Below are 27,880 nucleotides of genomic sequence, written 5' to 3' on the forward strand. Positions count from 1 at the left end.
TGACTCATTGCCATATCAAGCAGTCAGACTCGTTGAAGCTATTTTTAACATTACTTTCTCCTTAAGATATTTTCTCTGCAACAGTTATATGCTTTGATGTTTCTATGGTGAATGAACGAGAGGATTGAATTTTCTATGCTCTCGTTTCATTAGGTGGATGGGAGCGAATACCCGGCTTTGATAACGGAGCACAATGACTTGGGAGGACAGAGGTTTTACGATGCTCGTAGCAAGCAGAGCTTCAAGTATGATCATCTCAGAAAGGAGGCTCAGGACTATGAAACGTATGAGCCTGACGAAACTGCCGAGCCATGGAGATCAGCCCTTCAGGAAGAAATAACGAATTATACTCAGAGTCATTATAGACATGGCGCTTCTTCCGTTTTTGGCAAGAGTCAAGGAGGTTTGAACATTTATTTACAAATACTATTGTTTGAAACAAAATATTAACCTTTATAGGACGGGTTTGATCGGCCACTAGTTCGGTTGGGCCGATCAATTCAAGGCCACTTGAAAAATTCATCGATATTACCCGTAGACACCACACTGGTGCAAATTTACACCCACAAAAATTTCAATTATCTAAAACTTAAAAATTCCTTTCTTCAACTTGGCCATTTTTCTATGATGAAACTTCATTTTTCAATTTTTTTAATGATTGTAATCAATTACTAAGGAATTCTTACCCCTAAAAAGTCTCGTAAGATTAATTCGATACATTCATGGATAAAGTAAAAAGTTTTGAAAAAAGTGCAAATTTGCACCAGTGTGGTGAGTGTGTGACCTCAAAGGGAGTGTGGTATCCTACGGGTTATGCACAAATTTCGTGCAAAAAAATGTTGATATCAACGTAACAATCCTCGTCCTTAAAAGGTTAATGATTAAGTTTGTATTTTTGGATGGCGCATCAAACCCTTTTTTCTGAAGCAATTCTTTCAAATTTGTTCATCTATCAAACTTGTAATTCGTTGGAGAAATATAAGAAAAGCAAAATTTTCAGAATTCAATATAAAAACATATAAGAGATCTAACAGCTTGACTCATAAAATAGTGAAATTTTTTCATTACTATTGAGATGAATATTCAAAAATTGTAATATTCAAAGATACTTTTTCAAACCCAAACTGTGTGCAAGAGAAAACCAGTGAGAAATAGAAGGATGAATTATTAAATTTCAAGTACTTTTGACTGCAAAAATAAAAAAGGAAATATGTGTACAAAGTTTAAACATTCGGGATGTTGAAAAGTTGTTGTTTGGTTTGCAGGAAATATAACGCTAACGGCTTGCATAGAGGATCATCAATTTCAGCCGAAGAATTTTTGGAACGGACGTTGGCGATCAGTGTGGAACGTGAGTTTTAGCCCGAGTTCGGGTATCGCAGAATTGCGTGGTAGTCTAAAAGTACAAGTGCACTATTACGAGGACGGTAACGTGCAGTTGGTGAGCAGCAAAGAGGTAAAGGAAAGTTTACCGATTACGAATGAGAAGCAAACAGCAAAGGAGTTGATACGTCTTGTGGAAGAATCTGAGAACGATTATCAGACGGCAATTTCGGAAAATTATCAAACAATGTCGGACACAACGTTCAAGGCTCTACGACGGCAATTGCCGGTGATGCGAACGAAAATCGACTGGAACAAAATCGTCTCGTACAGTATTGGCAAAGAGCTTAAAAGTCAATAGAAGATAGATTTTTTATATAATTATTAAGAGAATTAAATATACATTACGAAAGAGAAGAAGAAAAGAAATCGAAGAAAAGGAGAAGGAAGGAAAATAATAACAAAACGAAGGAAACAACAAACAAATAATAAAATTTTTAAAACGAGGGAAAAATCGCATTTTTTTGCTGCATGAGTCAAGTCTGGGGGTGTGATGTGGATGGGAGCATATGTAACAATGCCGATAGAATAATCATGTTACTAATAATAAAAACCAACAAACAAACAAAACAAACTCGTAAACAGGAGAATAAAGTGTTCGATCAAAGTTCACAACGTGCACAAAAATCGTATAATAATTGGTACCGCAATTTGAATCCTTTAAATGCAACAGAAATCTTTTTTTTTCACAAAAAGGGTAAAAGGTTATTGAAAATAATATCTTTATTGCACTTTAATGATGTAATCATTCAAATTACGAATATCCTCGTTATCGTAAATATTTTTAACCCTAGACTTCTATGATTTTTTTGTGTCGTAAACTCTACGACAGGGTAATTAATTTTCTTAATCGTTTTTTTACCATATATAATGTTTTCCGTATGAATGCAGTTTAATCAACAATATTCTCTTCTTTTTTTACGTTTAAAAAATCAAGTGAAATTCATATTTTTTGCGCGTTGGGTAACTGATTATCCAGGTGTAGGAGGCTAGGGTTAAGATCTAGAAAGCTTCGCTGTCAATTTGTACGAATATTTCGAAAGAATTGTGCGCAACTCGAATGAATCGAAATTAATTTCACTATGTAACGGAAAAGCTAAATTTCCACTCTTTCCAGCCCTACGAATCTGTAAAAAAATGACCAATTATTTAAAAATCTTGCTCACCTAACTTGCAAAAACATAACCAAATGCTTAGTTCACGGCCAACGAAGGCTAAATTCCATAAAAAAAAAAAAATAAAAAAGAAAATTGATTGGAAGCTCAGTACAGGATTTTGATTATAACAATGAGAAGACCTAGCGAAAAATTAAAGAGTTCCATAGAATTGCACAACAATGACAAAAACACAAAAATGGCCAATAAAAATTCGATGTTTCCGGCCGAGAGGAGTGCTGTGTCAGTGAAACAGCATTTTTTCTACTTTCCTCGAATATACAAAACGGGACTAAAAGAGAATTTTGTAAAAAAAATAAGGAAAGAACAAAAAAATAGCGGCAGTCCGATCTCGTCTGAAGATCCTTGAAAAAGACGCGAAAAAAAGTTAAAAACCGCAAACACATTTTTCTATCGAACCTTGAATAATTGTTTGATATTATCTACACCGATTGCGATCGATACTCAAGAAGATTTGGTACTGAAAAAAACAGGAGATAATCGATGAAGTATCGAATTTTGTGTCTCGTATACACGCATTTGTTGATAATTTTTTTCCTTTTTTTTTCAACAATATTTTTTTTCTACGAGTGACCAGTGAGGCGCGGAGAATTTTTGGTGCTATCGCTCACCCACACATTGCACAGCCAGACAGGAAAAGAGACGAGGAAGAGAGAGAGAGAGAGACAGATAAAGGGAAAATGAAAGAAATAAAAATTAAAAAAAAAACAGTACATAATGCATTGTACATTGTAGAACATAGCCTATAGCCTGCTGGAGCCTTAATCTGTTCACATTTTTGCGTTGGAAGAGAATTGTGTAAATATGTTATTCGAAAGTATGAGTGCAAGTGAAAAAGTTGCGAGAGAATAAGCGAAACGAAAGGAAATGCGAAAGAAAAAATCTGAAACACGCACCAGGCATTTGAAATGGAGAAAATAAAACGATAGAAGGAGCAAAAGACACAGAAATTGTATAACTTTGAAATTTGCATCGTTGGAATGCAAATCCTTTTTCGGTGCCTGTAATTTATTCACAGTTCTCGTTACGAAACATTGTTGAGGTTTGCTTGGGAACGAAGAGAAAAAATTTGCAAAATGAGAGGATACGAAAAAAAAAAATTCGTTGTATTCCAACGATGTGAATTTTAATACCCCTCAAGCGTTGGTATTGAACTTTGAATGATTGCAAATCGATGAGAGTTCCTCTCGATTATTTTTCAACATCCTAACTTTCAAAATTACCAGCATTTTTCTTATTTTTGTTGCTGGTTTTGAAAGGCAAGATCGAGGAAAAATTCGACCAATTTTCATAGCCTAAAACTGCACTCAAATGCGAGGCAACGTTGAAACAATGTAACTATGAAATTTCAACAGTGTGAGAATATCAAATTCGTTAAAAAATTCACTCCTCCCTCCAATTAATTTGGGAGTCATACGGTAAAATTACGTTTTTCTGCAATTCCAAGTTCAAACGAAAAATAACGCAATGGCTATTTCTTTACTCTGCGATATTCGAGTGAAAAAGAAAGACGAAACATTGACTTTATTGAAAAGATGATGAAAATCATATGTTCATCAGATGTAATTAAGAAGCGTAAATAGAAAAGAAATCAATTCATCACATTGCCAGCATGAAATTCCAAAATCATTAATGTAAAAAAAAAAAATATTAAAATTCCCCTTAACCAGAAACGAAACTTCTCAATAATTTTTTTTACCCAAAATAATCACGTTTTCTTATCGACTCAAATTAATCGTCGAGTTGGCCTTTTTTTCATTCCAAAAGCTGTCCATCTCAGCTGACAGGCATTTCAATGTTTAGATAATTACAGTAGACCAACGTAAGATAGAGAAAGAAATAAAAAAAATTAACAAAAAGAAAACTACATAACGAGCATAATAGTGACTTGGGAGAACAATTATCGAGAATATCGCAAATGTAAAGAGCTACATGTAAATAAAATCGTACATGTTTTGTCCCCCCCCCCCCCTCCCTCCCCCTCGCCACTGCCCCTCCAAATATCGTCAAATAAACCATAATAATAATATAAGAAAATATAAACTGAGGAAAGTTGTGTTGTATTACGAGCGTGAACTACAAACGACAGTGTTGAAGTTTCAAATCTTATCAAACTCTAAAAAAATCCATACTAATTAACAAAAAATGTGTGTATATATATATATGCATACTAGAATTAGGGTACTCTACTCACAATCAAGTGTATCTCGACATAAGTAAAAGTGTTGAAGTTTGCAACGTTGAAATGTAACGGAATTACAAACGTTTTCTAACTAGAATAGGTCAATCGTTCTTCGTTTATTTTTAGGAACTTTTGGAAGGTGAATTTTGAGCAGAAAAATATTGACCGATTAACTTATTTGTTTTTTGAACTAATTCTTTCAACATCAAAAATTAAATTGAAAATTTTGCTGAACTTGTTATTTTTCATACTTTTTAATAAAATTTCAAATTATTTGTATTAAAATGAATTTTTTATCTGTGAAAAAGCTGTATTTCATGATCTATGTGTTTTTAAACGAATTTTAATAACTTTTGGGAATTAATGTTAGATATTGAAATTGGATTATTGTGAATATTTTTCTGTAGACACCTTTGATAACCGAAGAAATGGATTAATGGAAAGAAAAAACACTTTTGTTGCCTTGCAACGATGCACATTTCAATGCTGTCATAAGTATCGCATGTCCTCGTGTAAAAAAATCCTTTCAAGAGAGATGATGGACAAAAAGAAGAATATCGAGGGAAAAAAACTGCAATTTATTGGTTGAATTATGTAATATTGAATGTTACTATTGAGTTAATAAAGTGAAATGCCACTTTGACTATTGAGCTCTGTACTTGTGCGATTTTCATGCGACTCTTGTAGAGAAAAAATTGCAAACGTTATTGTATCAATTGCTTTAGATTTGCTAAATTTGACCAGATTGTTCAGGGTGATTAGAATGGAATTATCGATCGATTATTGTCCTTGGGAATGTTTTTTCTTTATGATAATAAAAGATTTTTTAACTGTCATTGAAATTACTCCTTATTTTTTATCAGTTTTCAAAATTTCATGGTCGTTGAGTATGCATTTTCGATCCATGTTGGAATTGAGATCGGCAAGTTCGAAAATTTAAAAAAATTTGAATGTTTATTCTACTTTTCACGTATTTTGTTAGGATAGTACATCATGAAAGGTTAACAAACTGACAAGTTTTCCGGAGCAGACGATGCTAATAAAGAAATAAAAATAAGGAGGCATATCGAATTAAATTCAAAAGGAATTTTCAAAACTTACGTCCTTGACTTCGAGAATATTCTAGAACATGATCTTGACAATCGTATTTTTGGTCCACCGAAATTTCCTGTCCATTTTTGAAGGATGGAAATATGTTGCGACGATATTCTCGACGTTCCTGAACTAGTTGTTTGTTTATTATTTTAATCGACCGTTGCTATAGCCATGTAGCGACCTCTTTTGAGTCATTGGCCTTCCGATGGTTAGGTCACGTGACTCGTGAATCGTCTGCCATCTATGGAAGATTTTAAACACATATACAATATACAATTGCAGTTTGCAGAAATTTTTTTATAAATTGCATTTTAGATGCAATTTGAAAACTAAAAAATCCATTTCACTTGAAACATTCAACAATGTAACTATTATTAATGATTCATTTCTTACTTTTTCGGTGTCATTTGATTTTTAACGATTTCCTTCAAAGCTTCGATAAAGCGCCATGCATAATAACCGCCGAGGGGCCGAGGATGTTCATTGGCGACTTTTTTCGATATACAAATCGCAAATCGCCAAGCCAACACGATCCATATATCACCATCGTCATCGCCTCGACAAGTTTAAACACGTGGGTCTCCTATGATCTTATCGCTGCTTTGATCTAAGGTTTATCATACGAATTCATATCACGAGAGTTCAACAGCAAAATCCGTGAGATTATAAGAAAATACGAGTGGAAAATACATGGTCGCGTGAATTTTCAGTGAGAAATTACAAAAGAATGGCTCTGTCACCTCGAGAATCTGGTAAATTTATTGCGAGGATGGCGAAACATGTTTTCATCGAAGACGAAGGAATTAAAAACTTATCATCTGTGGTTCGTATTCTATAGTTGTCTATTTTCGGGGTCGGGAATTGTAATCGCTGCGAAATCTTCATGGTCCAACATGTTTTAACACGTAACATAATTGTCATAATAAATGATAGACGTTTTTTGAAATTCTTTGGTGATTGTTCTAATTATTTTTAGTCGTATGACATTTGAAAAACCAGTGTGTTCAGTTTTTTTTCGAACAACTCAAATTTTTATTTTTTGATTTATGGTCCAACATTTTTTAAATATCAACCTTTTTTCGTCGTATTTCGCTCGAGCTTTCTATTTTTTTACATTTTTATTCACGATTTATAAACAAATGTTTTTTTTTTTTCAAGGTACTGGAGCGTTTGATTGAGCAAAATTCCACTCAAGATCCTGGTTTTGGTCTCAGCACAGATTTTTCTCAATATGATTTTCATCCCAAAGCAGACAATCCAAAAGCGATTGACTGGATTTTCCTTCTGGACACGCTGAATTTTTCATTTTGGAGCCCAAGTTCAGAACGCAAATGGAAAGTCAATGGTCAAACTGGTTACTTTGCTTTGTGTGCTGCAATCAAAAGAGCAATCGATGTAAGTCTTTGAATTTTATTTCAAACAACTTTTCTTGTCATTCAACCATCATTAAAGAATTGATGAACTGCCAATAGTTGGAAAATTCAAATGCTTGTTACTTTCAAAACTTCTGAAGAAGAGTTTGCTGTTGCAATGCTCAATTTTTCTGCATCTTCTTCACCCTTTTCCTAAAATGTTCGACAAACTTTTATAGCCCTTTCAAATTCGTTGTAATCATAAATCTAAGAAAAAAGAAAGATTGAATTGAGTATTATTGGAATATTAAATTCCTTGTTACTTGGAAAACTCCTGACGTAGATTCCGGCCCATCGATATTCCTTTTCTTCGTAGGTTTTTTGTCTTTTTTCTAAAAAGATCAATAATTTGTCTTTATCGCTTAATTTTGTTGCATGAGATTTTCAAACCCTCATTATCATTCTGACCTTTTGTGTACCCGTAAAACTTCGACAACAGAAATTTTCTCCCGGATCCGCTACTTTTCTTGCTAAGTAGCAGCTCAAAAATGTGTGATAGTTTTTTATGCGCTCTGTTCACAGGAAAGATATTGCATTATTTGGAATGACTATTATCATGCAACGAATGAATTTTCATTAATCAATTTACTCTGAATCTTTGCTCTTCCTCTTTCGACTTTAGTTGTATAATTTTTGATGAACTTTTCACGTTCTTTTTCAATGTAACTCAAAGCTGCTTGATTTTTGACGATTGTTAATTCTTGTTCTTCTATTCTGCGCTCCCATCTGGCACAAAAATATTTTTTAGTCACTAACAAACTTCATTGAAGTAATAAAAATCAATCATATCTTTTTGTATAATTGGAAAATTGAAATTTTTTCATGTGTCTTACTGCTCTTCTATGGCTCTACGTTTTTCCTCAGCCTTTTCAGCTCTACGTTTTTTCTGAGCTCTCTTATTTTTTGCCTCTTTTCTTGCTCTCTCAATGACGTTTCTGATTATTTGCTCTTGCCTGATTTTTAGCAACTGTGCACGTTTTCGTTTTGCTTTCTCCATCTTAGATCTTGATTTAATTATTCGCTGTCTAATTCCCTCATCTTTCGCCTCACCCATTGCTTTTAGTACCCGTTTCATTTTTCTTGATTTAATCTTACGCTCATGTTTCATTCGTTCATTTTGTAATCTCAATTCTTGTTCAGCTTTTTTCCTTTCAATTTTTTGATGCTCCACTTTTCTCAACCTGTTGCAGAGCAGAAATTTGATCTTCATCTCATGAAACATAGCATACGTAATAATGATAAAGAAATATTTTCAAATGCTTAAATGGAAAACTTTTCATCATGTAAAATTAATACTATAACCATTTTTCGTTATCATTGTCAAACAATGTTTTCTTAAATCACTAAGCAAACTATGAATCATTTCCCAAATCAAATTCCTACAGATTGAAAAGGAATATTTTTAAATTGCATGCCTCTCGATTTCTTTCTTCGCCGCCATGTCAGCGAAGCCTAATATTCTCTTTTCGGTTGCCAAATTTTGCTGTCGTTCTAGTTCCCGATTGATACTATGGCTGTAAAGTTTTCTCAAAAACTTTCTATACATATTGTAATCCTTGACTGAGCATAGAGCGTCCAAATCTTTGGAGATTAATCCACTTTTCAATAAATGTTGAATAATGCTTTCTCTTGTAAAGTATCGTGCCAAATGTTCGTCGTGCATAGAGTCATAGGAATATTCGATTTCATAATTGTGTGGATCGCTAAGATCGAATCCAGCGTTTTCCGTCTGTACCCAGAGCTTTCGTCCTAATTTTTTACGTGACAAATTGTAGGCGTCTTTGGGGCCTGGGATTACGGGGATTTTCGATTCCAGTGGCAAAAGTTTCCATTTTGGTAGACCAAAATTTGGCACTGCTCCTTCCGGTTTTGGTATTTTTTCTATTATTTTGTCCAAGGCACTGTCAAATTAAAGGTTGATCAAAAGACACGGGGTTTGTTCTCGATTTATTTTGAAATTCTCCTGACTGCGGTTAATTTTTGCTTACCTTGGTTTTTTCAAACTCAGCGTTTCAACGACCATGGGATTTTTCCTTTTTTTTTCATTTCGCAAAGCCATAATTTTCTTTAATTAACCCTCAAATATTTGACTCGAAATGAACAATTTTGTTTTCTTTTTCAAACAACTGCAAGTACAACAATGCTGTTTTTCGCTCTCAAATGCGCGAAGTTCATGCTTGAGTTGAAAAAAAAAAAAAAAAAAATCAATTTCATGCAAACCCAATAACGAGGCTCAAAAATTATTTTATTTAGGAAAAAGTTCCAATAACCAGTCCCAATTACTATGGAAGTATAACGAATGAAGAATTGGCGAGAATTCTTCGTGGTGATGATCCCAATTACGTGGCTCCTATGATCGAAGAGCGAGTGAAAAATTTACAAGAAGTTGGAAAGATTCTCGTTGAAAAATACAACAGTAAGTAAAATCATTTAAAACAATAGTAGGGCTTGGGTTCGAATCCCGGCCAGAACACCAATGAAAATATGCAAATTTTCGAGTGCTTCCGGACTTTACCTTCATAAATCCACGGCCAAATAGCTATTTTGTGATGTGCCTCTGGCGGCCGTGCTTAATCATGATCGCCATGCCGCCCGAGGGGGTCAGTCAAGTACGGCTGTATCGGCAAAGATTCTGCAGTTTCCCTTCGCCCTCGGCGAGTGCGGTACAATTGGCGGTATACGCAGAAAAAATGTATGCATTTTTTTTTATTCAAGTGTTAGATAAAAGGATAATATTTCAGGTACTTTTGTGAATTTCGTTCAATCGTGCAACGGGTCGGCCGAAGAATTGTTGAAAAAAATTGTCAATGAATTTGAATGTTATCGAGACGAAGCTGATTTTCATGGAACTCGAGGTAAAATTGCGAAGCAGCAATAATTATAATGTATTTTTTATCTTTTCGAAATCTCCAAAATAAAAACGATTCCCGAAATAACGCATGTTCATTTTTATCTATATTTTTGACAGTTTCATTTTACAAACGAGCTCAAATATTGATCGGCGACATCTGGGCTTGCTTCAGAGGCAAGGATGTCGGTGAATTCAAAGATATCGATAAAATAACAATGTTCGCTGACTACAGAATTCCTCAGGTCCTTCTGCACTTCGGGGCAATGAGATACAGTAATCCACTGTTGAGTGCTCTTCAAACAGGTCAGAATTGAAAAACGATACTTTGGTTTTGAATCAAATGTATTCGTAGGGTAACATTTTCGGAGGGATAGAGTATTGAAAACTGCGACAAAAATAATATTTGCTTTTTTCAGGCACGGAATTGCTGCCAGGCTCGTTGGAAGAAATTGAAATTCGCGGTTGCTCGATCGAGGTGGTCGAGCGAGTAGTGGACTTTGTTCGAGGAGAATTAAGAAAATGTAGTTCGAGTATCGATCCTTCGAAATGCAACGCGATAAGGGTTGATCATTTTCTCTGGGATTACAGGAGAGATCACGTCGAGGAAATGGACCGATTTCCATTTCACAAAATCAGGACGATTTATTACTAGATTCTCACTACTTTCATTTTATTGCGCGGGGAAAATTTTCGCGAGAGTGGAAAACACAACGAACCCCAAATAAGCTGTGGAATAAACAAACAAACATTGGATTGAAAAACAAACACTTATATTTTTGTACAATTCGGATCTCGTGATAAATACACTTTTTTTCATATATTAAGAACGAATTCCATAATTCCTTCGAATAATGTGATAAACGACTAATAAAAATCAAGTTCGAAGATTTTGAAACTGCGATCTTCTTTTCCGTTTGACACGGAAGATGCATTTTTTTAAATTATTTCTACTGAGTCGAGTACAAAATGACATAATTTTCTGGAAAAATAGATTAATGCTTTTTTAGAAATTGGATCGATATAAATAAACGCCACATTTCAGAAGTTTGGAATCATCGTCATTGTATGAATAATTTTTATTTATCGCTTATGAAATGGCACATAAACTGAAGAGTTGAACAATTCGGAGGAAATTGTCCAAAATGCAAAAAAAAGAAAAATATATTTAATTTGAGTCAGAGATTTAATTTTTTCGACAATTGGTTCATTTCATCATGAATTGAACATCGATTGATAGCTAATCATTCAACAGTTGTTCAGTTATTTGATAACCTGATGAACAATTGTAGTTTTCTTTATTTATTGTAAATCTAAACTAACCTTTTTATTAAATTCTATTAAAATAACAAATATCTCCGTAGGAAACAATATGAATACTGATTAAATGATACCAAACTTTTGAACTGGGGCTCATAAATATTTGTGAAGTCACTTTGCACACTTTTGTTTGAAAACAAGAGAGGAAACTAACTCGTTAATTTGATCGATTATATCGATGGGAATAGTATCGTGCAAGATGTGATTAAACATCGAACCGAAACTCGATTCGTCTTCTTGCGAATATAACATTCCAATAATTATTCGTTTATTTGTCGATTTTCATCGTATTTTATAAATTAAGATATTTGTTCACAATTTTTTTGACGGATGGCTTTTTTGACATAAATTAAATTAGTAACGATTAGTATAATTCATTGAATTGTAGTATCTTAAAAAATATGGCAACTTATTACAATAGTACAAAAACAAAATAATTTTTGTTCGAAAAATCTTCAAAATTCACTTTGAATTGAAAAATTGCTTTTTCTGTTCTCTCGTTTTGATGAAAATGCACATTTATTTTACAACGCTGTACAAAATTATTTTTCTCATTATATTTCGTGTGGACAATCTATCTTGTTTACTAGATTTTAAAACTCTTAACTTTTTTTGTTCATTTCTTCCCAGAAATGAATGTTGCTCTTCAGTTTTTCACGGCCGATCAAGCTATTCGTTTCTTCGATTTCTTCGTTTTGATTGGGTGATTTTTTATACGATTTTGGTAGAATGTGACTTCCCTCCAACGCCGTTTTCGTCGGTGACGTTTGTTTTGACGATATCTGACGCAAACCCTCACGAAATTCTCGCGATATTGATCGAGCTGTTAAACTATGCATTTGCCGAGGTGTATCGACTATGTGAATTTCCGGTGTCGTTGGTCGATCCTTCGTCGAATTCTTCGCGATTTTTTGAATCTGAAAGTTCATAAAGATATTTTTGAATGAACGTAAAAACGATTCGAAATCAGTCGTTTTAATCCGTTAACGCCCAAAAGACACCTTTCGCATGGACCCTTTTCTAGGGGATTATTCACTATGAAAACGTCATACTTTCTTTAAACAAATTGTTTAAATAATTCAAATAACTTGTTTAAACAAATAGTGGAAAATATTACCTATGCATTATTTATCGTAATCAATAATTTTGAAAATTTTTTATTTTCTGTCAAAGATTAATTTAACAAATTGGTTAAACAAATTAATTTTGCGAAACTAACAGCAAATTCGTGATCAGCGACCCAAAAAACCTTGGACCTCATGTGTCATTTATATATCGACTCTAAAATACTCGTTCTCATCACAAAATTTGAATACCTTGAAAATGAAACATTTTATTTTAGCAATTTTACCGTTCATTTGCAATGGTAAGCCTAGGGAAAAAAAACCAAGCACGAACTTCGAAAGTACAAACCACGAGAACACGATTTATGTACTTTATCATCGGAAAATAATATGATAAGGCTTCCGAATTGTGGATTAAAAAAAAACGGACTTCAAAAATTGCTACTTTTTTGCTTTATTTTGCAAAAACCTAATAAAAAAGGGTTTCAGCCAAATTTGAATGGCACCGTTGAAAAGAACGACCTCAACAATAATCGACAAGGTAGCTTACGAATTTTTCCAATCACGTTCTCATTGTGAATAATCCCCTAGAAAAGGGTACATGCGAAAGGTCTCTTTTGGGCGTCACAAATGAGGAAAGCAAAAAGTAAAATTTTTATTTTATTTTATCAAAGTCTTGCATTTAAGATTAAGAAAAATGTACGAACATCAATTTGAGATTATTTTTCGGATCAAATGAAATTTTCGTTCTTTTGAATACTTTTTTTTTTCGAATTCGTTTAAGAAATATAATCGAAGACTTACTTTACGGACTGACGTAACTTGCTCAGTTTTGTTGAAGGCCTGAGCCAATCTTTTGACGGAGGGTAAATAAGGTTTTATTTCGGACCGCGCATTCCTTCCGCCGTTAATTTCACTGATTTCATCGTCGAATTTCGAATCTTCGTGGTTCTCATTTTCACCGGTGTTTTTATGAACTATATTGGCAGATTTCGTAAAAGAATTATATTCGCGATTATGATCATCAAATCCGGAAGAAATTTGGTCGATGTTAGGCACAGATTTGGCAGAAGTCAGTTTTTGAAAATTTGGAAAATTCCCATCGCTTTGGTCGTTCAAGTTTTCCGTGCTTTTCACTAATGTTTCGTGTCTCGAGTTGCGCGCTAATTTTTCGGGGCTGTGTTCGATCAGGTTAGATTTTCGAGTGGACGAACGAAGCGCCAAGTTGATTTTGACTCGGCTGTCGATGTTATTGTTCGACTGTGTTCTTCTGAGCCCTGAATCATAACCGAAAGATCGAAGATCGAGCTTGTTAATGACACGATTTGATTTGTTTCTGAAAAAATCGTTTTCTCTATTTTTCGAATGAAATTCGTTCTCGAAGCCGTAAGCTCGAAGATCAATACGTTTTATCGGTTTCGTTATTTCTTCAAAATTTCCACGATTGTTGAGTTTCGCATTGATTACGTTTTTTGCATTTTTTCTCTCGCTCTCAATAATCTCGTCGTAAGAATTACTCGAAATGTCACTCATTGATTGTCGCCTCTCTTCCATCAATTTTCTCCTCGATTCGCTCGACGTACTGCAAGTTGATTCCGTCTCGACGCTGCGGGAACGTTCCTGCAACAAATTCGAACATTTCCTCCATCATTTTTTTCTTTCATTTCTCTATCATTTCATATTTGAATTACTTTTTTTGGTTAAATCATCGACAGCGATATAAAAAAGCGGTCAGTGACGCAGTTCGATTAAATTTTGCTTTTTCATTATTTTATTTACATATTTACATTCAGTTTTGGATGTTTATCATGAAAATGGTTCTTTCCCAGTTAGAGATGCCAGGTTTTATTTCTGAAAATGATGGATTAATACCGAGTGTTAGTGAAGATTTTTTTAAATCGGTATTTTAATGACAGAACAATTTTTATGATTTCGTGTTCATTTTAAGTGGTCTTCCGACACAACTAGGCGGTATTTGTTTAAGTATCAATACACTGAACGATTATTATAGAAATCGGGAGATTAAGGATTTGGAAGAATGACAAAAGATCGGGAAATAAAGGGGATCGTTTCATGGTATGATAATTGTTGTTAAAAAAGCGGGTCGGAATATCAAGAGATAAATTGGAGAGTTGAAAAGCACGACCCCACGTTTTTTTAAAAAAATTTCAAGCTTCGAAACAAATGGCCAATTCTCATCTTTATTTTTTTGAAAACGGTCGATGACGTACACGCAACGCATATTTTGTGAATGAAGGTGCGTTGGTGGGTAGATTGAGAACCCGTCAGAAACCATCAATAATATAGAAGAACGAGCAAACCGAGTCGTTCTCCGAAATTACTGTTCTCGAAGTTGGCGAACCCGATATCTCGATAATTACTAGATAGACTGTAAGTAATACAACAGGAAATACGATTGAAAATTTATATGTCGCCGACGATTTTTTTCTTAAATAGCATTTGACATTTTAAAAATTATGTTGATTTTTTTAATAGTTTTTTTTTCGGTTTCCCATTCTTGGTCTTTCGGTGACGTTTTTTTTTTTAAAGTTCGTGACGAAAGTATATTTTGGACCGAAAAATGCATTTTTTTTAGCCATTTCTTCGCACGACTTCATGCAGATTTCAACAGTTATGAAAAAGGACGAAAATGGGTTCATTTCGTCGGCACGTAAAATTTTCTATTTCTTGAAACGGTTTTTTTTACCTGAGAGATTTTTCGATTCAATTGGAATTAGTGTCAATTCGAGGGATATTTGTTTTTTGCATGTTAATTACATTACACAAAATCCAGTAAATTTAATCTCATGCGAGCGTACTTACCGATAATCTACTTTTGTTTCGGGTCTATGTACAAGTCTAGCGAGAGCTCTCATGCATTGTGCAGCAGTGCACCGAGAAAAATATATTTATTTATGTATTAGATAATTTGGCGAACGGAATGAAATTTATTTGTAGAAAAAGTAACGTTCAGTTATCAATATTTGGAACTTTAATCCTAGACCCTGGTAACTTCAACTTTTTTGAACGTCTTAGTTCTACAATGAGCTGGCAAACGCTTGCAATTTTATCTTCGGTATGAAACGTTGCTGGCGTGTGATAATGATGCTCTCTACCCTTCTTCTTTTCATAAAGAACAAACTGATACACGCGGTGAATATTTCACGTCGAAAATGTAGTTAAAACAAGAAACTACAAAGAAATTGAAAAGAAAGGTTTTTTGAATTGAAATTCGGGTCTAGGTTTACGAATTGATTTTTTCTCATCAAACTTCGGATGTATTTAAATAAATCCATTTTTCTCAATGTTGTAGCAAAAAAAGTTTCATTGCCAAATAGAATTGAAGAGTGTTTTATGTTTTTGTTGTTCATTTATTAGGATGAAAATTTGCAACTGAAGTTCAAGTTTCAACTATTTACAACAGCATTTGTAGAGTTATTAGCAAGGAAAAATACTCATTTTTACAACTGACTACGCTTTTCTATTGAATAACCTGAGATTACATGCGTTTACGATTAATCCGACACTAAAACTACGTCGTGAGCCCCCGAAATGGACCATTTTTACAAAACTTTTCAATCGTTGTTCATATTCCCAAAAGAATGATAACTGTTTTAAAATATTATTATTTCTGTGAGTGTTCATCGAAATAATCGTCGCTGGCCATTAAGGTCGATCTAGAAATAAAATTTATCGTTATTTAGTACAGTTTTTCTGTAGAACGATAATCTTTTTTGATGTGTGAAAATAGTTGGATTTATTTCATCATCCTTCATTTATATCGATATCTAAATTCTTTTAACTCCACTCGATCGTCGATTAAGCTATTCAACCAAATGAAATAAATCCATTAGTTTCCACGATTAATTTTACGAATTGCGGAAATAAAATAGTAATCATACAGAAGGGCGACTTTTCCTAAAAATGACAATGAGCTTTTTTTTGTGTTTATCGGCTAGTAGCCATGTCTAGTAGCGATAAAGAGTCGGGGAAAGTTGAAAAAGTGCTATAAAATACAGTTTTAAGTAAAAAATGAATAGTAAACTTTTTGCATTTTTGCGTTTTCCAAGCCTGTAAGGCTTGGACAAATATAAAACAAATTTATATTGTAAATTGAACACATTTACATTATATTGTAAATTAATGTGCGGTAGAAATTTTAAAATATGAAAAAGAGAGTTTAAAATTTTTAAAAAAATCCCGGCATTGTAGTGAAGTAAAGTGGTTAGAGTGCGGAAAAGCGGCGACTCTATGAAAAGATGAACAATTTTGAAGGCGTCAAAATAAAAAGGATTAGAAGAACAAGAAAAAAGTGACAAAAATTGCAAGTTCTATTCCGAAAGCGATAGAAGATTGATGCTTAAAAATCTCATCACTTCAGCTGGGAGGGACTGGTGTAGTCGTGAAAATCATTGAGGCCAAGTTCCGCAAATGGGAAATTTAATCGTGGTCGTATCATCGACGGCCACTGGATTTTTGGTGGATTTGGGAGGAATTCAAAGAAATATTTTCAATATGCAAATTTCAGGGACAACGCCACGTCGGAAAAGACATTTAAAAAAAATAGTTTCAAAATTGTTCCAGAAAGCTAAATAAAAGAACAATCTTGGAAAAAATAGCCGTTCTCTAATGGTTATTACGAAGCTTGTCAACTATTTTTTTTCCTGAGTATAGCTTTTATATGCCTCTTTGACGTGTCCAATTTTTATTTAAATCCATTCAGCTCCCATTGAAAAACAATTTTTTTTCAATTTTTTTGATTTTCTCGATTTATTCAAAAACCCAAGTTATTGATAGACGTTTGAAATTGCAGGATCATAATATCACATTAGTAACAACATTCCCTCAAAGGATAATCCAGATACCTTTCTGGGACCGATTGGCTGTGCTAATCGTCCATTAGATTGCCGAATTTCTTTTCCATCGAATTCCGTGAAGATCATCGCCTATTGCTGATTTTCATTCAGCAACAACAGAATAAATAATAAAACAAAAATAATCGAAACATCTCGATCGAAGCAAACAAATTTGAAACATCTCGGCATGTGCGTGAGGGAACACGTAGAAATGGGGTGATTGGAGGAACTTCAAAATCCTATAACTCATGGGGAGTTGATAAAAAATTTCAGCCTCCCACAACAGAATATCGTTAGTGATGACCAATTAAAGTAGTTCAGATAAAAAACAATCTTATCGTCATTTTTGAAAAAACCGCACTTCTGTATATGTACCAATAAAATAAAATTTGAACATTTTTAAAGTTCAAGTTAACTTTTCAACTGTTGACAATAGCCGATTTTAAGCTTTTTCTTTTCGCCTCTCGGATGTCGCGCAAACTGTGAAAACTTGCTTGAACAACTTCCGGAAAAGTGGGTCTTTGCAGTCTCAAACAATGGGAATTGCCGAAAACACCTTTGGCTCTGTCGATCGAGTATTGAGTAGTTGGAATTTTGGCAAGCTCTTTATTCGCTGTTAAATATTTCGATTTTTTGAAAATTCCACTGATTCCATGAGCGTCGAACTGCTCACGGTTTTCGAGGACTCTCATCGACGTTCGTATTTTCTCTCTGTGGAATTTCCGGGCTCGATCTTTCGTTTGGTCCTTCTTGATACCACCAAAAGTTTGGAACTTCAAACGAGCGAATGCGTCACAATGGTCGTTTGTGAATTTGAGTGAAAGGTGAGTGCTTAAATCGTCCGAGATTTCGAGGTCGTCCTCGTCGTTTGTGTTTTGATTCCTTCGTCTTTTGATTCCACCGAACGTGTGAAATTTGTGAAGAGACGTCCAATACTTTCGTCCATCAGGGGTGCAAAGATCATCATTTTTTTCAAAATTGCAACTAAGTCTTTGGCTCGTTTGACTGAAAATTTCTTCATTCGTTCCAATGTCATCGTCGTTTTTTCGAAAATCGATAGAATCGATCGAACAAAGACCGGAATCTTGATCTTTTTTCGAAAACCGTTTGCCCGTGGGAAAAAAGTTGTTTTTCGATTTGTACAGGGGGTTTTTTCTTGATATTTTATGGGGATTTTGCATCAGAAGATTTTTAGCCTCGAAGAAAAACGAGGGAGACGGAACGTTATCAAAAGTTTCCTCACTTTTTGAAAATTCATTTCCCACCACCGAGGATTCGAACGGCTCGTTTGAAACATCATTTTTTTCTCGACTCGTTCGATCCTCCCTATTCGACGCCTCGATCAACCAGTTTTTCTCACTCTCGTTATCAATTAAATCTTCCAAATGCAATAACGGATTCGTCGCAAAATTTGAACTCGAATTTTGGCCCCGATAACTTCGCCTACGTAGACCTTCTTTCAGTCCTCTTTCTTCCAATATCTCAAGGCCGTGACTCACCTGATGCTCGTAATCACTTCCCGTTGACAAGGAATTCTGCGACATTGAACTGTTCGGTCTGCTCGTCGCCGTGTAAAATCCCGTCTCGATGCTTCGCCCGTTCGGAGATTTTGCATCATTTATGTAATAATCGCGTCCGAACCTGGTACATAAAACAGACCAGTAGAAACAAGTTTTTCCAACAAAAAACAACAAAAGAATGTTTTCAAATGAAGGATCACAACTGTTCGTAATGATTTTTTTTTTTAAAAAAAAAAAAGGTAGCAAATAAAAAGAACACCTAACGGTTCTAAAAGCAAGAAAATTATCGAATTTCCCTAAACATGTCTAAATCATACTAAAGTATTGGGGTTTTTTTTTTTTTTTTTTTTTTTTTTAATTTGAAAACAACGTAAAACTTAATTGGCACTGGCAAATTTGAGTCGTTAAGGGGAATTATCAGAAATAACACCTTTTGAAATCCGGACGACCTGCTCCCAAAACAATTTGCAGAGGAGTGCTAGGGCTCGTGGCTAACTTGGTGGAGTTTCTGTAGAAAAAAAGTACGGTTTCGTGACTAGAATATTGCTTAGGCGATGAATTTGAAAGAACGTTAGTTATTGGTTTGGTGGAATTTGTTTGTGCGATTGATCGACAAAAATATTGATGAGATATCATTTCTATTTTTATTATAATGTAAAATAACGTGTCGATATTCACCCTGAAAGATCGGAGGAAGATCTTCTGGCGTATTGCCTCTCAAGTAATCTTTTCTGAATATTTTCTTCGCTGTAAGGATTATTCTCGATGGGTGCTGCGTTTTCCCACTTTTTGTGTTCGCGCTCAGCAATTGTACCTTGACAAGAATAAAATTAGTTGAAATTAGTGAAACGAGATCCTGCTTTCATTGTTCTGGAAACTTCCAATTTTCGAACAACGATTGAAAAGAAATAGAATAAAGTTGAAAAATAATATCAATTTGACAGAAAATGTCATTCCTATGCAACTTCAACTTTCATCTGAATTTGTTTATCCACAAGAAACCTCCTCGAGGCAAAAGGTATGTATAGATTTTACCTGGACGAGGGGGAGTCGCCATTCCGATTTCATTGTCCGATCCATTTTTCAAAATCTCCTTTTCCGGCCTTGAGACAACCTTCGTTTTTGCTGTCGTTTGTTTCTGACTGAAAATACACAATTATTTATGACGCGCATCGATCGATCGATATAAACAACAAAAAAGTAATTAACAATACCGGTTTTCGTGACAAAGTCGAGAAAAAATGTTATTCCATAAGCGATTGACTTCTGGAAAAACGAAGCTCAATAGATACGATGTTTTATTCATTTGTTCGAACTTTGCTGGATATTTTACCCCGAGCAACGTCGCGTCATGTCAACATTTTAAAAAATTGTAATAATCCTCGTTTTTACAATTGAAAATCACTATTTTTTACGACACAACCTCACCTTTGTTCAAGTTCAAGTATACGCTATAATTCCTGTCACATGAATACACGATCATGTGCTTGCATGGGCTTACTATTTTTGTGGAGGTTATTATATACGTGGGATATTTTTGACCTAGGTTATTTTTATTATTTACTAGACTATTATAGTTGGGATATATTGACCTAGAGCCACTTTATGATACCTTTTTTTCTCCTCTCCTGACGAGCCATTCGTGATGGTTTCGCAGTCTTCTCTTTTTTTGTAACTCCCATTCGATGTTGTTCCTCCTTTAGAAGTCTCCACTACTCTCTGTTCGAGTTGGTGGTTTTCTTCGTCAAGTTTTTCTTCAATTTCCTCAACTATAAAAGATCCGAATTACAACGTCATAGAACAACGCTTGAGAATAAGTATTGTGATACAACTCAGAGCCATAATTGTTCGGTTATTCCCTTATTCCTATGCCAGGGTAAACGAATATTAATGTTTTTCGATCCGTAATCAAGCAATGGATGCAAAACTAAGTCGGAGACTTCATTGCTTCAGTGATAAAGCGGCCTACTATTTTTAATGCGGAAATTTTAATTGCTGCTCATAAGAACTTAATCCCTGGATGAAAAAACTCACCTCGCTCAGCGGCCTCGAGACATCCGCTCATTCTTGGCTGTTTGAAATTCTCGTTTGCGTCACACGAGGACAATGCGTTATCCACGATATTATCTCTTGATTGCTCATCGTGACGTTCGACCGTTGAATTAGCTTCATGACTCGAGTCCTCGTCGATTTTTTGATCGACGATAACGAGTGGGTCATGCAATTTTGAGAGATCAACGTCGTGAGAAACTTCCGGGCTGTTTTTCAGCGGCGAATTTCTCGTTGGCGAGGAAACTGGCGTCTTTGGCATTTGGGCATTTTTTTCGGAATCTCTGGCAGGATCGAAAGAATTCTCTGACAATCCGGAGTCACGATTTTCTTGTTTGTCCGCTGGGCCCAGAATGTTTGCATTGGTATTGTGTTCTTTGTCGATGTTTTGGCGATAAAGATTTTCGAATAGTTTGTCCACGTAAGATTCGTCCTTGTTCCCGATGTCGGCCGAATAGTCGATTTTCTCATTTCCGTTCGGCACTTTTTCGAATTTCGGTTCATCGACGTCTTGGAGCTTCGATGACTCCGGAACCGATCCATTTATCGCTTCGATCAATAATTCATCGTCTTCGATTTCATCCTCCGATTGCGCCGAAAATTCTGACAAGTCCGAAGTCTCCTCGGCATCTTTGTCGCCTATCAATGCTCGATAATCCGCACTTGGATTCGGTACCAACATCGACACCGGCTCTGAATGAGTTTGAATTTTTCGCTTCTGGAAAAGCCAATTCTCTTCCCACGACTCGATCGGCGTTATCACGTTCACGTGACCCAAATCGTTCGCTTCGTCCTGACTCTCGTCTGAGGAATCTTGCGCAGCTTTCAATGGAACGAAAAGAATTTTTCACCTTCAAGCGCCAACATTTTTTGGCAAAAAGTATTTTTGGACATTTTCTTTTCCGGGAATAATCATTGAAAAACAAATTCCGTGTTTTTCTTTAACTAATGTAAGACATAAACGTTCATGTACATTTAAGGAGGACCACAAAATCGAATGTGATTATAAAGTCAAGAATTTATCACTCTGTTTCTTTCGAACGAATGGAAAAAAATATCAAGCAATGCTTAATTCTTATTACTTTGATGATCAATCGTTAGAAACAATACTCACGATCAACGATATCCATTCCAAATTCGGGGAAAGGAACTCTCCTCGAGTTTTTGAAGTCAAGAATATTCGTTTTGGAACTTCGAAGATCCTCGTCGGATCCATAAGTCGTGACTTCCTCGATTTGTTCTTCGATCTGCAAAGCATTTGAGAAAAAATCAGAATGGGAATTTAGCTGCTTCTATCAAAATTATTGAACAAAATTTTATAAATTTTAGCGTTCGTTGGCAAATTTCACGTTCGAGTTCATCTGTAGAAGAGCTTGTGATTCGCTCTCCGTTCATTGCGTACAAATGAATTTTCCTCGAGTTACGTAAATAACCGATTGTTCCATGCATGGATGGGTGACGTAAAAGTTTGTTGATAGCGTAATTCGGTGAGCCGGCCGGTGAGAAATGAGGGACAATTCATGTTCCATCTACGAGACATTTTACATAAAATGGTTCAACGAAAGAAATTTCCTCTCATTAAAGAATTGAATGAATGGAAAGGTTCTTATTTTGTTGTTAGGAATTTTTGCAGTGCCTCGAAGAAGAAAATCCAGCACGAAGACCAAAAAAGTCCGATTACTATTCGTGACAGAGTATATTTTATGTTGATATGAATGTGCATGAAGAAACGGCGATTCACCAGAATGGTCAGGTTTCCTTGTCTGATCGTACGTAGAAGAAAAATTTTGATATCGCATAACGAAATGATTCAAATGGAATTGTTTCATTGTTAAAAATCCTGATGAAAATGGTGAAACAAGAAGACAAATTAATGAACAAGTGAAAAGCGAATTGATAGAAAAAGCATCGAATATCATTAACAATTATATTGAAACTGAAAAAAGAAGAAAGAAGTACGAAAAATAAACGGATCGCCAATCCGAATTGTCAAACGTATTTTCGTCACGGAAAAGCGATAAAAGTAATGAATAATTCACGGAGCTGAAGAAAAAACTGTGAACGACGAACAAAATGAAATCGTCATTCGTCTGAAAACGACTCGTACGTTTTTTAATATGAAAGAACGATGAAAATGATAAATAATCGTATTGAAATTGAATAAAAATCAGTGAATAATGGGGGAAAAGAAAAAAACAAATTATCAACCATTTTAGTACGACCGATATTAGTTTTTGTTGTCGAAAAAATAATGAAAGTGTAGAATAACTGAGGAGAATACTTGACGAAGGTGCGAGGAGGAAAGGACTGATTGTCATTTGATTTTTATTCGTTTTGGAATTACCCATACGGATATGTATATGCAATGATCGTATATTTCCTGTGTTGGGGCTCAGGTAAAGAGGAAACGGGTAGTAGTAGCCAAGAGACGAACGAATAAGCGTGCGCGATATGAGCTATCGAGTGTTACGAGCAATCTCTCGAGCTCGGCCATACACGACAAGGTTAATTGAGGTAGCGAATGTTTGAGTGAGCGAGGAGACGCGCGAGCTCGTCTTGGTTCCTCAAGGATCTCGACTTTTTATCGTTTTTTAATCACCACTTTTTATTAAAATTGAATATTCATTCTCGCTTATATGTATCAATCGCGAGAAGATTTTTTTGAAATCAACGTTGCAACCGCTGGTTCAACGGACATTATGGTAAGTGACGATAAGAGTTTAGTCAACGATTACGATGAGAAATCGTCAGGGATCGCGACATTCCGATAAGTTTTATAAGTTTTCTCGTTTCTATAAGTTGAGTATCGTTAAAAAAGGTGAGTTGAAATAATTTCTACTTTACCGTGAGTGACATCGGCTCCTTCCGCATTCGGGTATATCTCGCTCGCGATCCGCTCCCTTCGCTGCTACAATCGTCATGAGATAGGGGCTCCGAACTGCTGCTGGCCTCTTCGAGCCCCTCGTCGAGCCCAATTTCGTTGTCATCTGACAATCGAAGTTTTTTTTATTAACAAACATCGGGATGAGTGAGATTTGAACAATTGAACTTACGATTTGTGTACTTTGATCGGGTCCTCTTATGAAGAACGTTGCTGTTGCCGTCGACACATTCGTTTTGGAATTTCTCAATGACCTGCCGGTCATCCGAATATTAAAAACGATTATAGTTCATAATCGATCGACCTTTCTTCGTCGTTGATTTGAAAATTTTCGAATTACCTTGTTGAGAATAGCGGTAGCGAGAAGATCCTCGTAGTTTTGTTCGGAAAAAGTGGAATCCTCGTGTACCGTAGTAGAAACTGTCGCACCGAGACAAGGCAGTTTACGGGCCTCGTCGACAGCGCGTTCAACTAACTCTCTGAGTGCGGTGTGAGCCATCGGCGGCGTGTCTGTGGCCGGCTTACCTGGGACACGAAACATTTTTTTCTTTCCATTAACTAAACTAGTGTTGAACATCAATGACGAGAGGTAAAATTACTTCGATCTGTCTCCCTCCCGCTTCGAACGGAATCCATATTACTTTTTTCTGACGCTATTTTAATCTACATCTTGAAGAATAAAAGCAACGCGCAAGAAACTGCCATTCATTCGGTTTGAACGCTTCAAAATTGTTCCTTTTTCCTTTCCCGTTCCGAATTATTCGCTTCGATTGTATTTTTGTTGCCGGAAACTTTTCGATTCTATATCGTTTCTCTGATGATACAAAATCGTCGAAACACACATATCTTCTTCTATTTCAGAAATGAGAATAGCTAATTCAAAAAATCTAATCGATTATTTTCAAATTGAAAGAAATAATGCATATTTTTGTTTCAGGTAGTTCTGTACTTTTGTTGAAGTCTCAAGAACTGGCTGAAATTTAAATATGGTGCAACAATATTTATGGTGCCTTCACGAATCGACTGTCAAAATTTCAAATCGATTCACCATTCAGTTTTTGAGGTATTCGCGATTAAAAATGGGTCAATTTGTACGCGATGCTTGTACCTAACACGTCACTGAATAGCACTTTGTTTACATTTTTTATTACCGACGCTAAACAGATTTTACGACTTTGAAATAAAACGAGTCGCGTATTCAGTACTATTGTGGGATTAATATTTAAAAAAAAGGGAATTTTTGACCATCTAGTTTCGGAGATATCGACTGATGAACTGTGTTAATTTTACGTGACGCGGAACGGGCGCATTACCAGCTGTGACGACGCGGCAACAGTGTACGGTGCGGCGAACTGATAGGCGCGATACAAAACATTATGAAAGCTTTTTTTTTCAAATGTTCGACCACCTTTCTCGATTGAACTGTTATTTAAATACTTTTTAAATTCTTTCGTTACGAATACATAAGATTTCGAGAAAGACTGACATTTTGACGCTCGGTGTTATAGTAATACTGGAGAATGGCGTTGTTGCCACGATTGCAGCCTCACTTTATAAATGTGTAGAGGACCTATTGGTGCATGAGGCGTGATTGTGTAGGACAGGCAGAGCAGTGTACAAGCTTTAAGGAGTTTTGGTACAGAAGTCTAAATATTAAGAAATTTATCAAATTTGGTGATAATGTTCTTCAACATCAAGTGCGAAAAGACAAATTTTTTCAAAATTTTCTTCTACTTAGTTATCGAGTAATTACGCATTGAAGCAGATTTCTTATGCCCGGAATGTATACCTAATATATGGAAACGCTATGCTTATACACGTGAACTTTAGTGATCAATTACTCGATAACTGTGTAGAAGAAAAATCTTAAAAAATTTGTATTGTCAAATTTGGCACTAAAGAATATGTTCACCAAATTTTATAAAATTCTAAACTTTATGAATTTTTTAATGTTTTTAGCATGGTTTAGCATGGCAACATTGTATCGCCTGTATCGAAACTCTTTAACAAAACCGTGTAGCCGGCAGCACCGTATGAAGCATTGGATTTCATTGTACGCTCCTGCCCAAACTTTTAACTCGTAGGTGTACATACATAACTGCCTTAATTCAATGAAAAGATTAAATTCAATTGAACAATTGAATTAAATACCAATTTTGAATTGATTGAAAAAAAAGTAAAAAAAAAATCGAACGAGTTGATTCTGCCGAGTTAAAATGTTGAAAATATTTGTTTAATCTTCATTTTTGCTTTGGAAGTTTTTGAATGATTCGACTGTATACGGAAAGAATTGGATTGAAAGAACGCAGAGTTCAGTCTCGTGTTCGTTGTGAATACTCCGAGAAAAATGCGGCAGTCCGATGAATTTTAATGATGTTTAGATCCGCGTGTGCGATCGATCCCATTACTTTTCTGAAGTGTGTATAAATATAGAAAGTAAAAATGTTTCTTCTCATGTAGGGAAATATATTTAGCGTTGGTGTATCGATCGTTTATAAATCAACCAGTAGCCGAGGTCAACTGCATTCCAAGGCGAACCGGAAATAGAAGTGCTGCCGTTTATCAATTCTTTAAATTCTATACTTTCACGTGATGGGAAAAATGCCTATTTGCTATTTTCTTTTTCTGTCTGTCTATTTTCGGCTCGTGCTCGCGATGAAATTGATCGATTTTTGTAACTCGCGTGTAATCAGGATAAGAAAGTAAAGTTTATTTTCGATGCAGCATTCATTTCAGCGTTCATCGAAATGACGAATTATTTTCAATGAAATACTCCCAAAATCTTGATTAGAATTTCAACGAGTTTTGGGAAAGGAAACTTCTGAATGAAGAAGTGAAGCCAAACCTTTCTTGCTTAGAATCGAGAAATTCGACTCGTCCGATAAAAAAAGAGGATAAAAAACGTGTTGGAGATTCCAAAAAAGGGTAAAGTTTCTTCAGGATCGTTCGGAAAAGTTGTCAACTTTCTTTAGGCAGGTTCAGAGATCGGTTTTTTGTGCAAATCGTCCATTTAAGGCCACTTTTCTTAAGGGGTATATCGGGCGTGAGACACGAAAGTCGAAATGAAAACGTTGGAGAGAGAAGAAGCGTGGAGGGAAGAGTGTACGAGAAAAAAAAGAAAATCTTCGTACGAGTGCGCGAGTCCATATACGAAAGACGAAGAGTCCGAAGGTAATTTCTCCTCGGCGGCCTTGTCGAACTTTTTTCACTGTCGGTCACGGTGAAATTCCATTACGACCCCATGAACTCTTTTCTTTCTTTGCCAAGTGCATTCACCGTTGATCGATTCTTCGCATAGTCGAGAAATAATGGTTCTCAGGCTTGTTTTCTTGGAATGCAGCGAACTTTCTTTTTCTCTTATCATTTGTTTCCCGATATCGATGCAAATCCCGAAATTCTTTCGTGCAGAAAAGGCTTCAAGGTAGTTCTTCATTCAGGAAACAATTTTCTTAAGGAGGGTGAATCACGAAATCAAAATAATCAGAATTTGATCAAATTTGGTGATAACACTCTTTGGCATCAAGTATACAAATACAATTTTTTTTCAAATTTTTTTACCACATGGTTATCGCATAATTGAGTGTTAAATCGAAGTTCTTATGCACGAGATGTATATAACCGTATACATGTAAACTCTATGCTTATACACGTGAACTTTAGTGTTCAATTACTCAAGAGCTATGTGGTAGAAAAATCTAAAAAAAATTATATTGTCTTATATATTTTTAAAGAATAAATTTACCAAATTTTATGAAATTCTTATAATTTTGAAATTCTTAATATTTTTAACATGGTTTAGCATGGCAACATTGTATCGTCGCGATCCACCCTGCTTAAGAAAGTCTTAAAATTTACACAGAGATTAAGTGGGTAGTCGACTGACACGTATATCAAATTTTAAAGGGTTCGTCTTATTGGTTGTTTAGATAAACGTGTTTAAATACGAAGAAAATCACACAGGGGTATGGAGACTATGCGTAAAAAATCGTTTATCTTTCCATATAACGAATGAACGCTTCTTACGAAGTTTATGAAAAAGTACAAAATAACAATGAAGTTTATAAGGAAGAACTGGGAAAAAAATCGAGAAGATTG

At 35.2% G+C, this 27,880-nt stretch overlaps 4 protein-coding genes across 11 annotated transcripts in view; 2 read left to right on the plus strand and 2 right to left on the minus strand.

The window, feature by feature from the left end:
- Nucleotides 1–5,576, plus strand: part of cpa (F-actin-capping protein subunit alpha) — a 6,853-nt gene extending 1,277 nt beyond the window's left edge. The window contains exons 2-3 of the mRNA XM_043421299.1: nt 154–403; nt 1,266–5,576. Of these exons, the coding sequence (XP_043277234.1) occupies nt 154–403; nt 1,266–1,684 (669 nt within the window). The 3' untranslated portion in view covers nt 1,685–5,576. The remainder of the gene's footprint in view (nt 1–153; nt 404–1,265) is intronic.
- The window catches only part of LOC122412383 (uncharacterized), an 18,504-nt gene extending 12,504 nt beyond the window's left edge, over nt 1–6,000 (minus strand). The window contains exon 1 of the mRNA XM_043421855.1: nt 5,842–6,000. The gene's annotated coding sequence lies outside the window, so the exon portion shown is untranslated. The remainder of the gene's footprint in view (nt 1–5,841) is intronic.
- A 157-nt stretch (nt 6,001–6,157) lies between these two features.
- On the plus strand, nt 6,158–10,922 carry LOC122412044 (queuosine salvage protein). 2 transcript variants are annotated; one of them, XM_043421298.1, is made up of 7 exons: nt 6,158–6,409; nt 6,546–6,658; nt 6,994–7,230; nt 9,501–9,663; nt 9,989–10,102; nt 10,216–10,401; nt 10,515–10,922. In XM_043421298.1, the coding sequence occupies exons 2-7, from the start codon at nt 6,563–6,565 to the stop codon at nt 10,748–10,750; spliced, it is 1,032 nt and encodes a 343-aa protein (XP_043277233.1). In that variant the 5' UTR covers nt 6,158–6,409; nt 6,546–6,562; the 3' UTR covers nt 10,751–10,922. The 2 variants fall into 2 exon arrangements, with proteins under 2 accessions (XP_043277233.1, XP_043277232.1); XM_043421297.1 differs by having other exon boundaries at nt 6,160–6,658.
- Nucleotides 10,852–27,880, minus strand: part of LOC122412042 (uncharacterized) — a 53,819-nt gene continuing 36,790 nt past the window's right edge. For all 7 annotated transcript variants that reach the window (XM_043421289.1, XM_043421291.1, XM_043421290.1 and 4 more), the window contains 12 exons: nt 24,126–24,310; nt 23,958–24,039; nt 23,749–23,891; nt 22,019–22,151; nt 20,890–21,726; nt 20,468–20,624; nt 19,891–19,997; nt 19,534–19,669; nt 19,286–19,363; nt 18,835–18,976; nt 13,284–14,099; nt 10,852–12,332 (listed from right to left, as the gene is read on the minus strand). In XM_043421289.1, the coding sequence (XP_043277224.1) occupies nt 12,018–12,332; nt 13,284–14,099; nt 18,835–18,976; nt 19,286–19,363; nt 19,534–19,669; nt 19,891–19,997; nt 20,468–20,624; nt 20,890–21,726; nt 22,019–22,151; nt 23,749–23,891; nt 23,958–24,039; nt 24,126–24,310 (3,131 nt within the window). In that variant the 3' untranslated portion in view covers nt 10,852–12,017. The remainder of the gene's footprint in view (nt 12,333–13,283; nt 14,100–18,834; nt 18,977–19,285; nt 19,364–19,533; nt 19,670–19,890; nt 19,998–20,467; nt 20,625–20,889; nt 21,727–22,018; nt 22,152–23,748; nt 23,892–23,957; nt 24,040–24,125; nt 24,311–27,880) is intronic.

This window comes from Venturia canescens, chromosome 6 (assembly GCF_019457755.1).
Source record: "Venturia canescens isolate UGA chromosome 6, ASM1945775v1, whole genome shotgun sequence".
NCBI classification, from domain to species: Eukaryota; Metazoa; Arthropoda; class Insecta; order Hymenoptera; family Ichneumonidae; genus Venturia; species Venturia canescens.

What these genes read in the sequence shown, in the direction of transcription:
- LOC122412044 (XM_043421298.1), top strand. Translation starts at nt 6,563, where the DNA reads ATGGCTCTGTCACCTCGAGAATCTGGTAAATTTATTGCGAGGATGGCG. An exon ending in TCTCGTTGAAAAATACAACA is followed by an intron (nt 9,664 to 9,988) that starts GTAAGTAAAATC and finishes ATAATATTTCAG; the next exon opens with GTACTTTTGTGAATTTCGTT. An exon ending in TGATTTTCATGGAACTCGAG is followed by an intron (nt 10,103 to 10,215) that starts GTAAAATTGCGA and finishes TATTTTTGACAG; the next exon opens with TTTCATTTTACAAACGAGCT.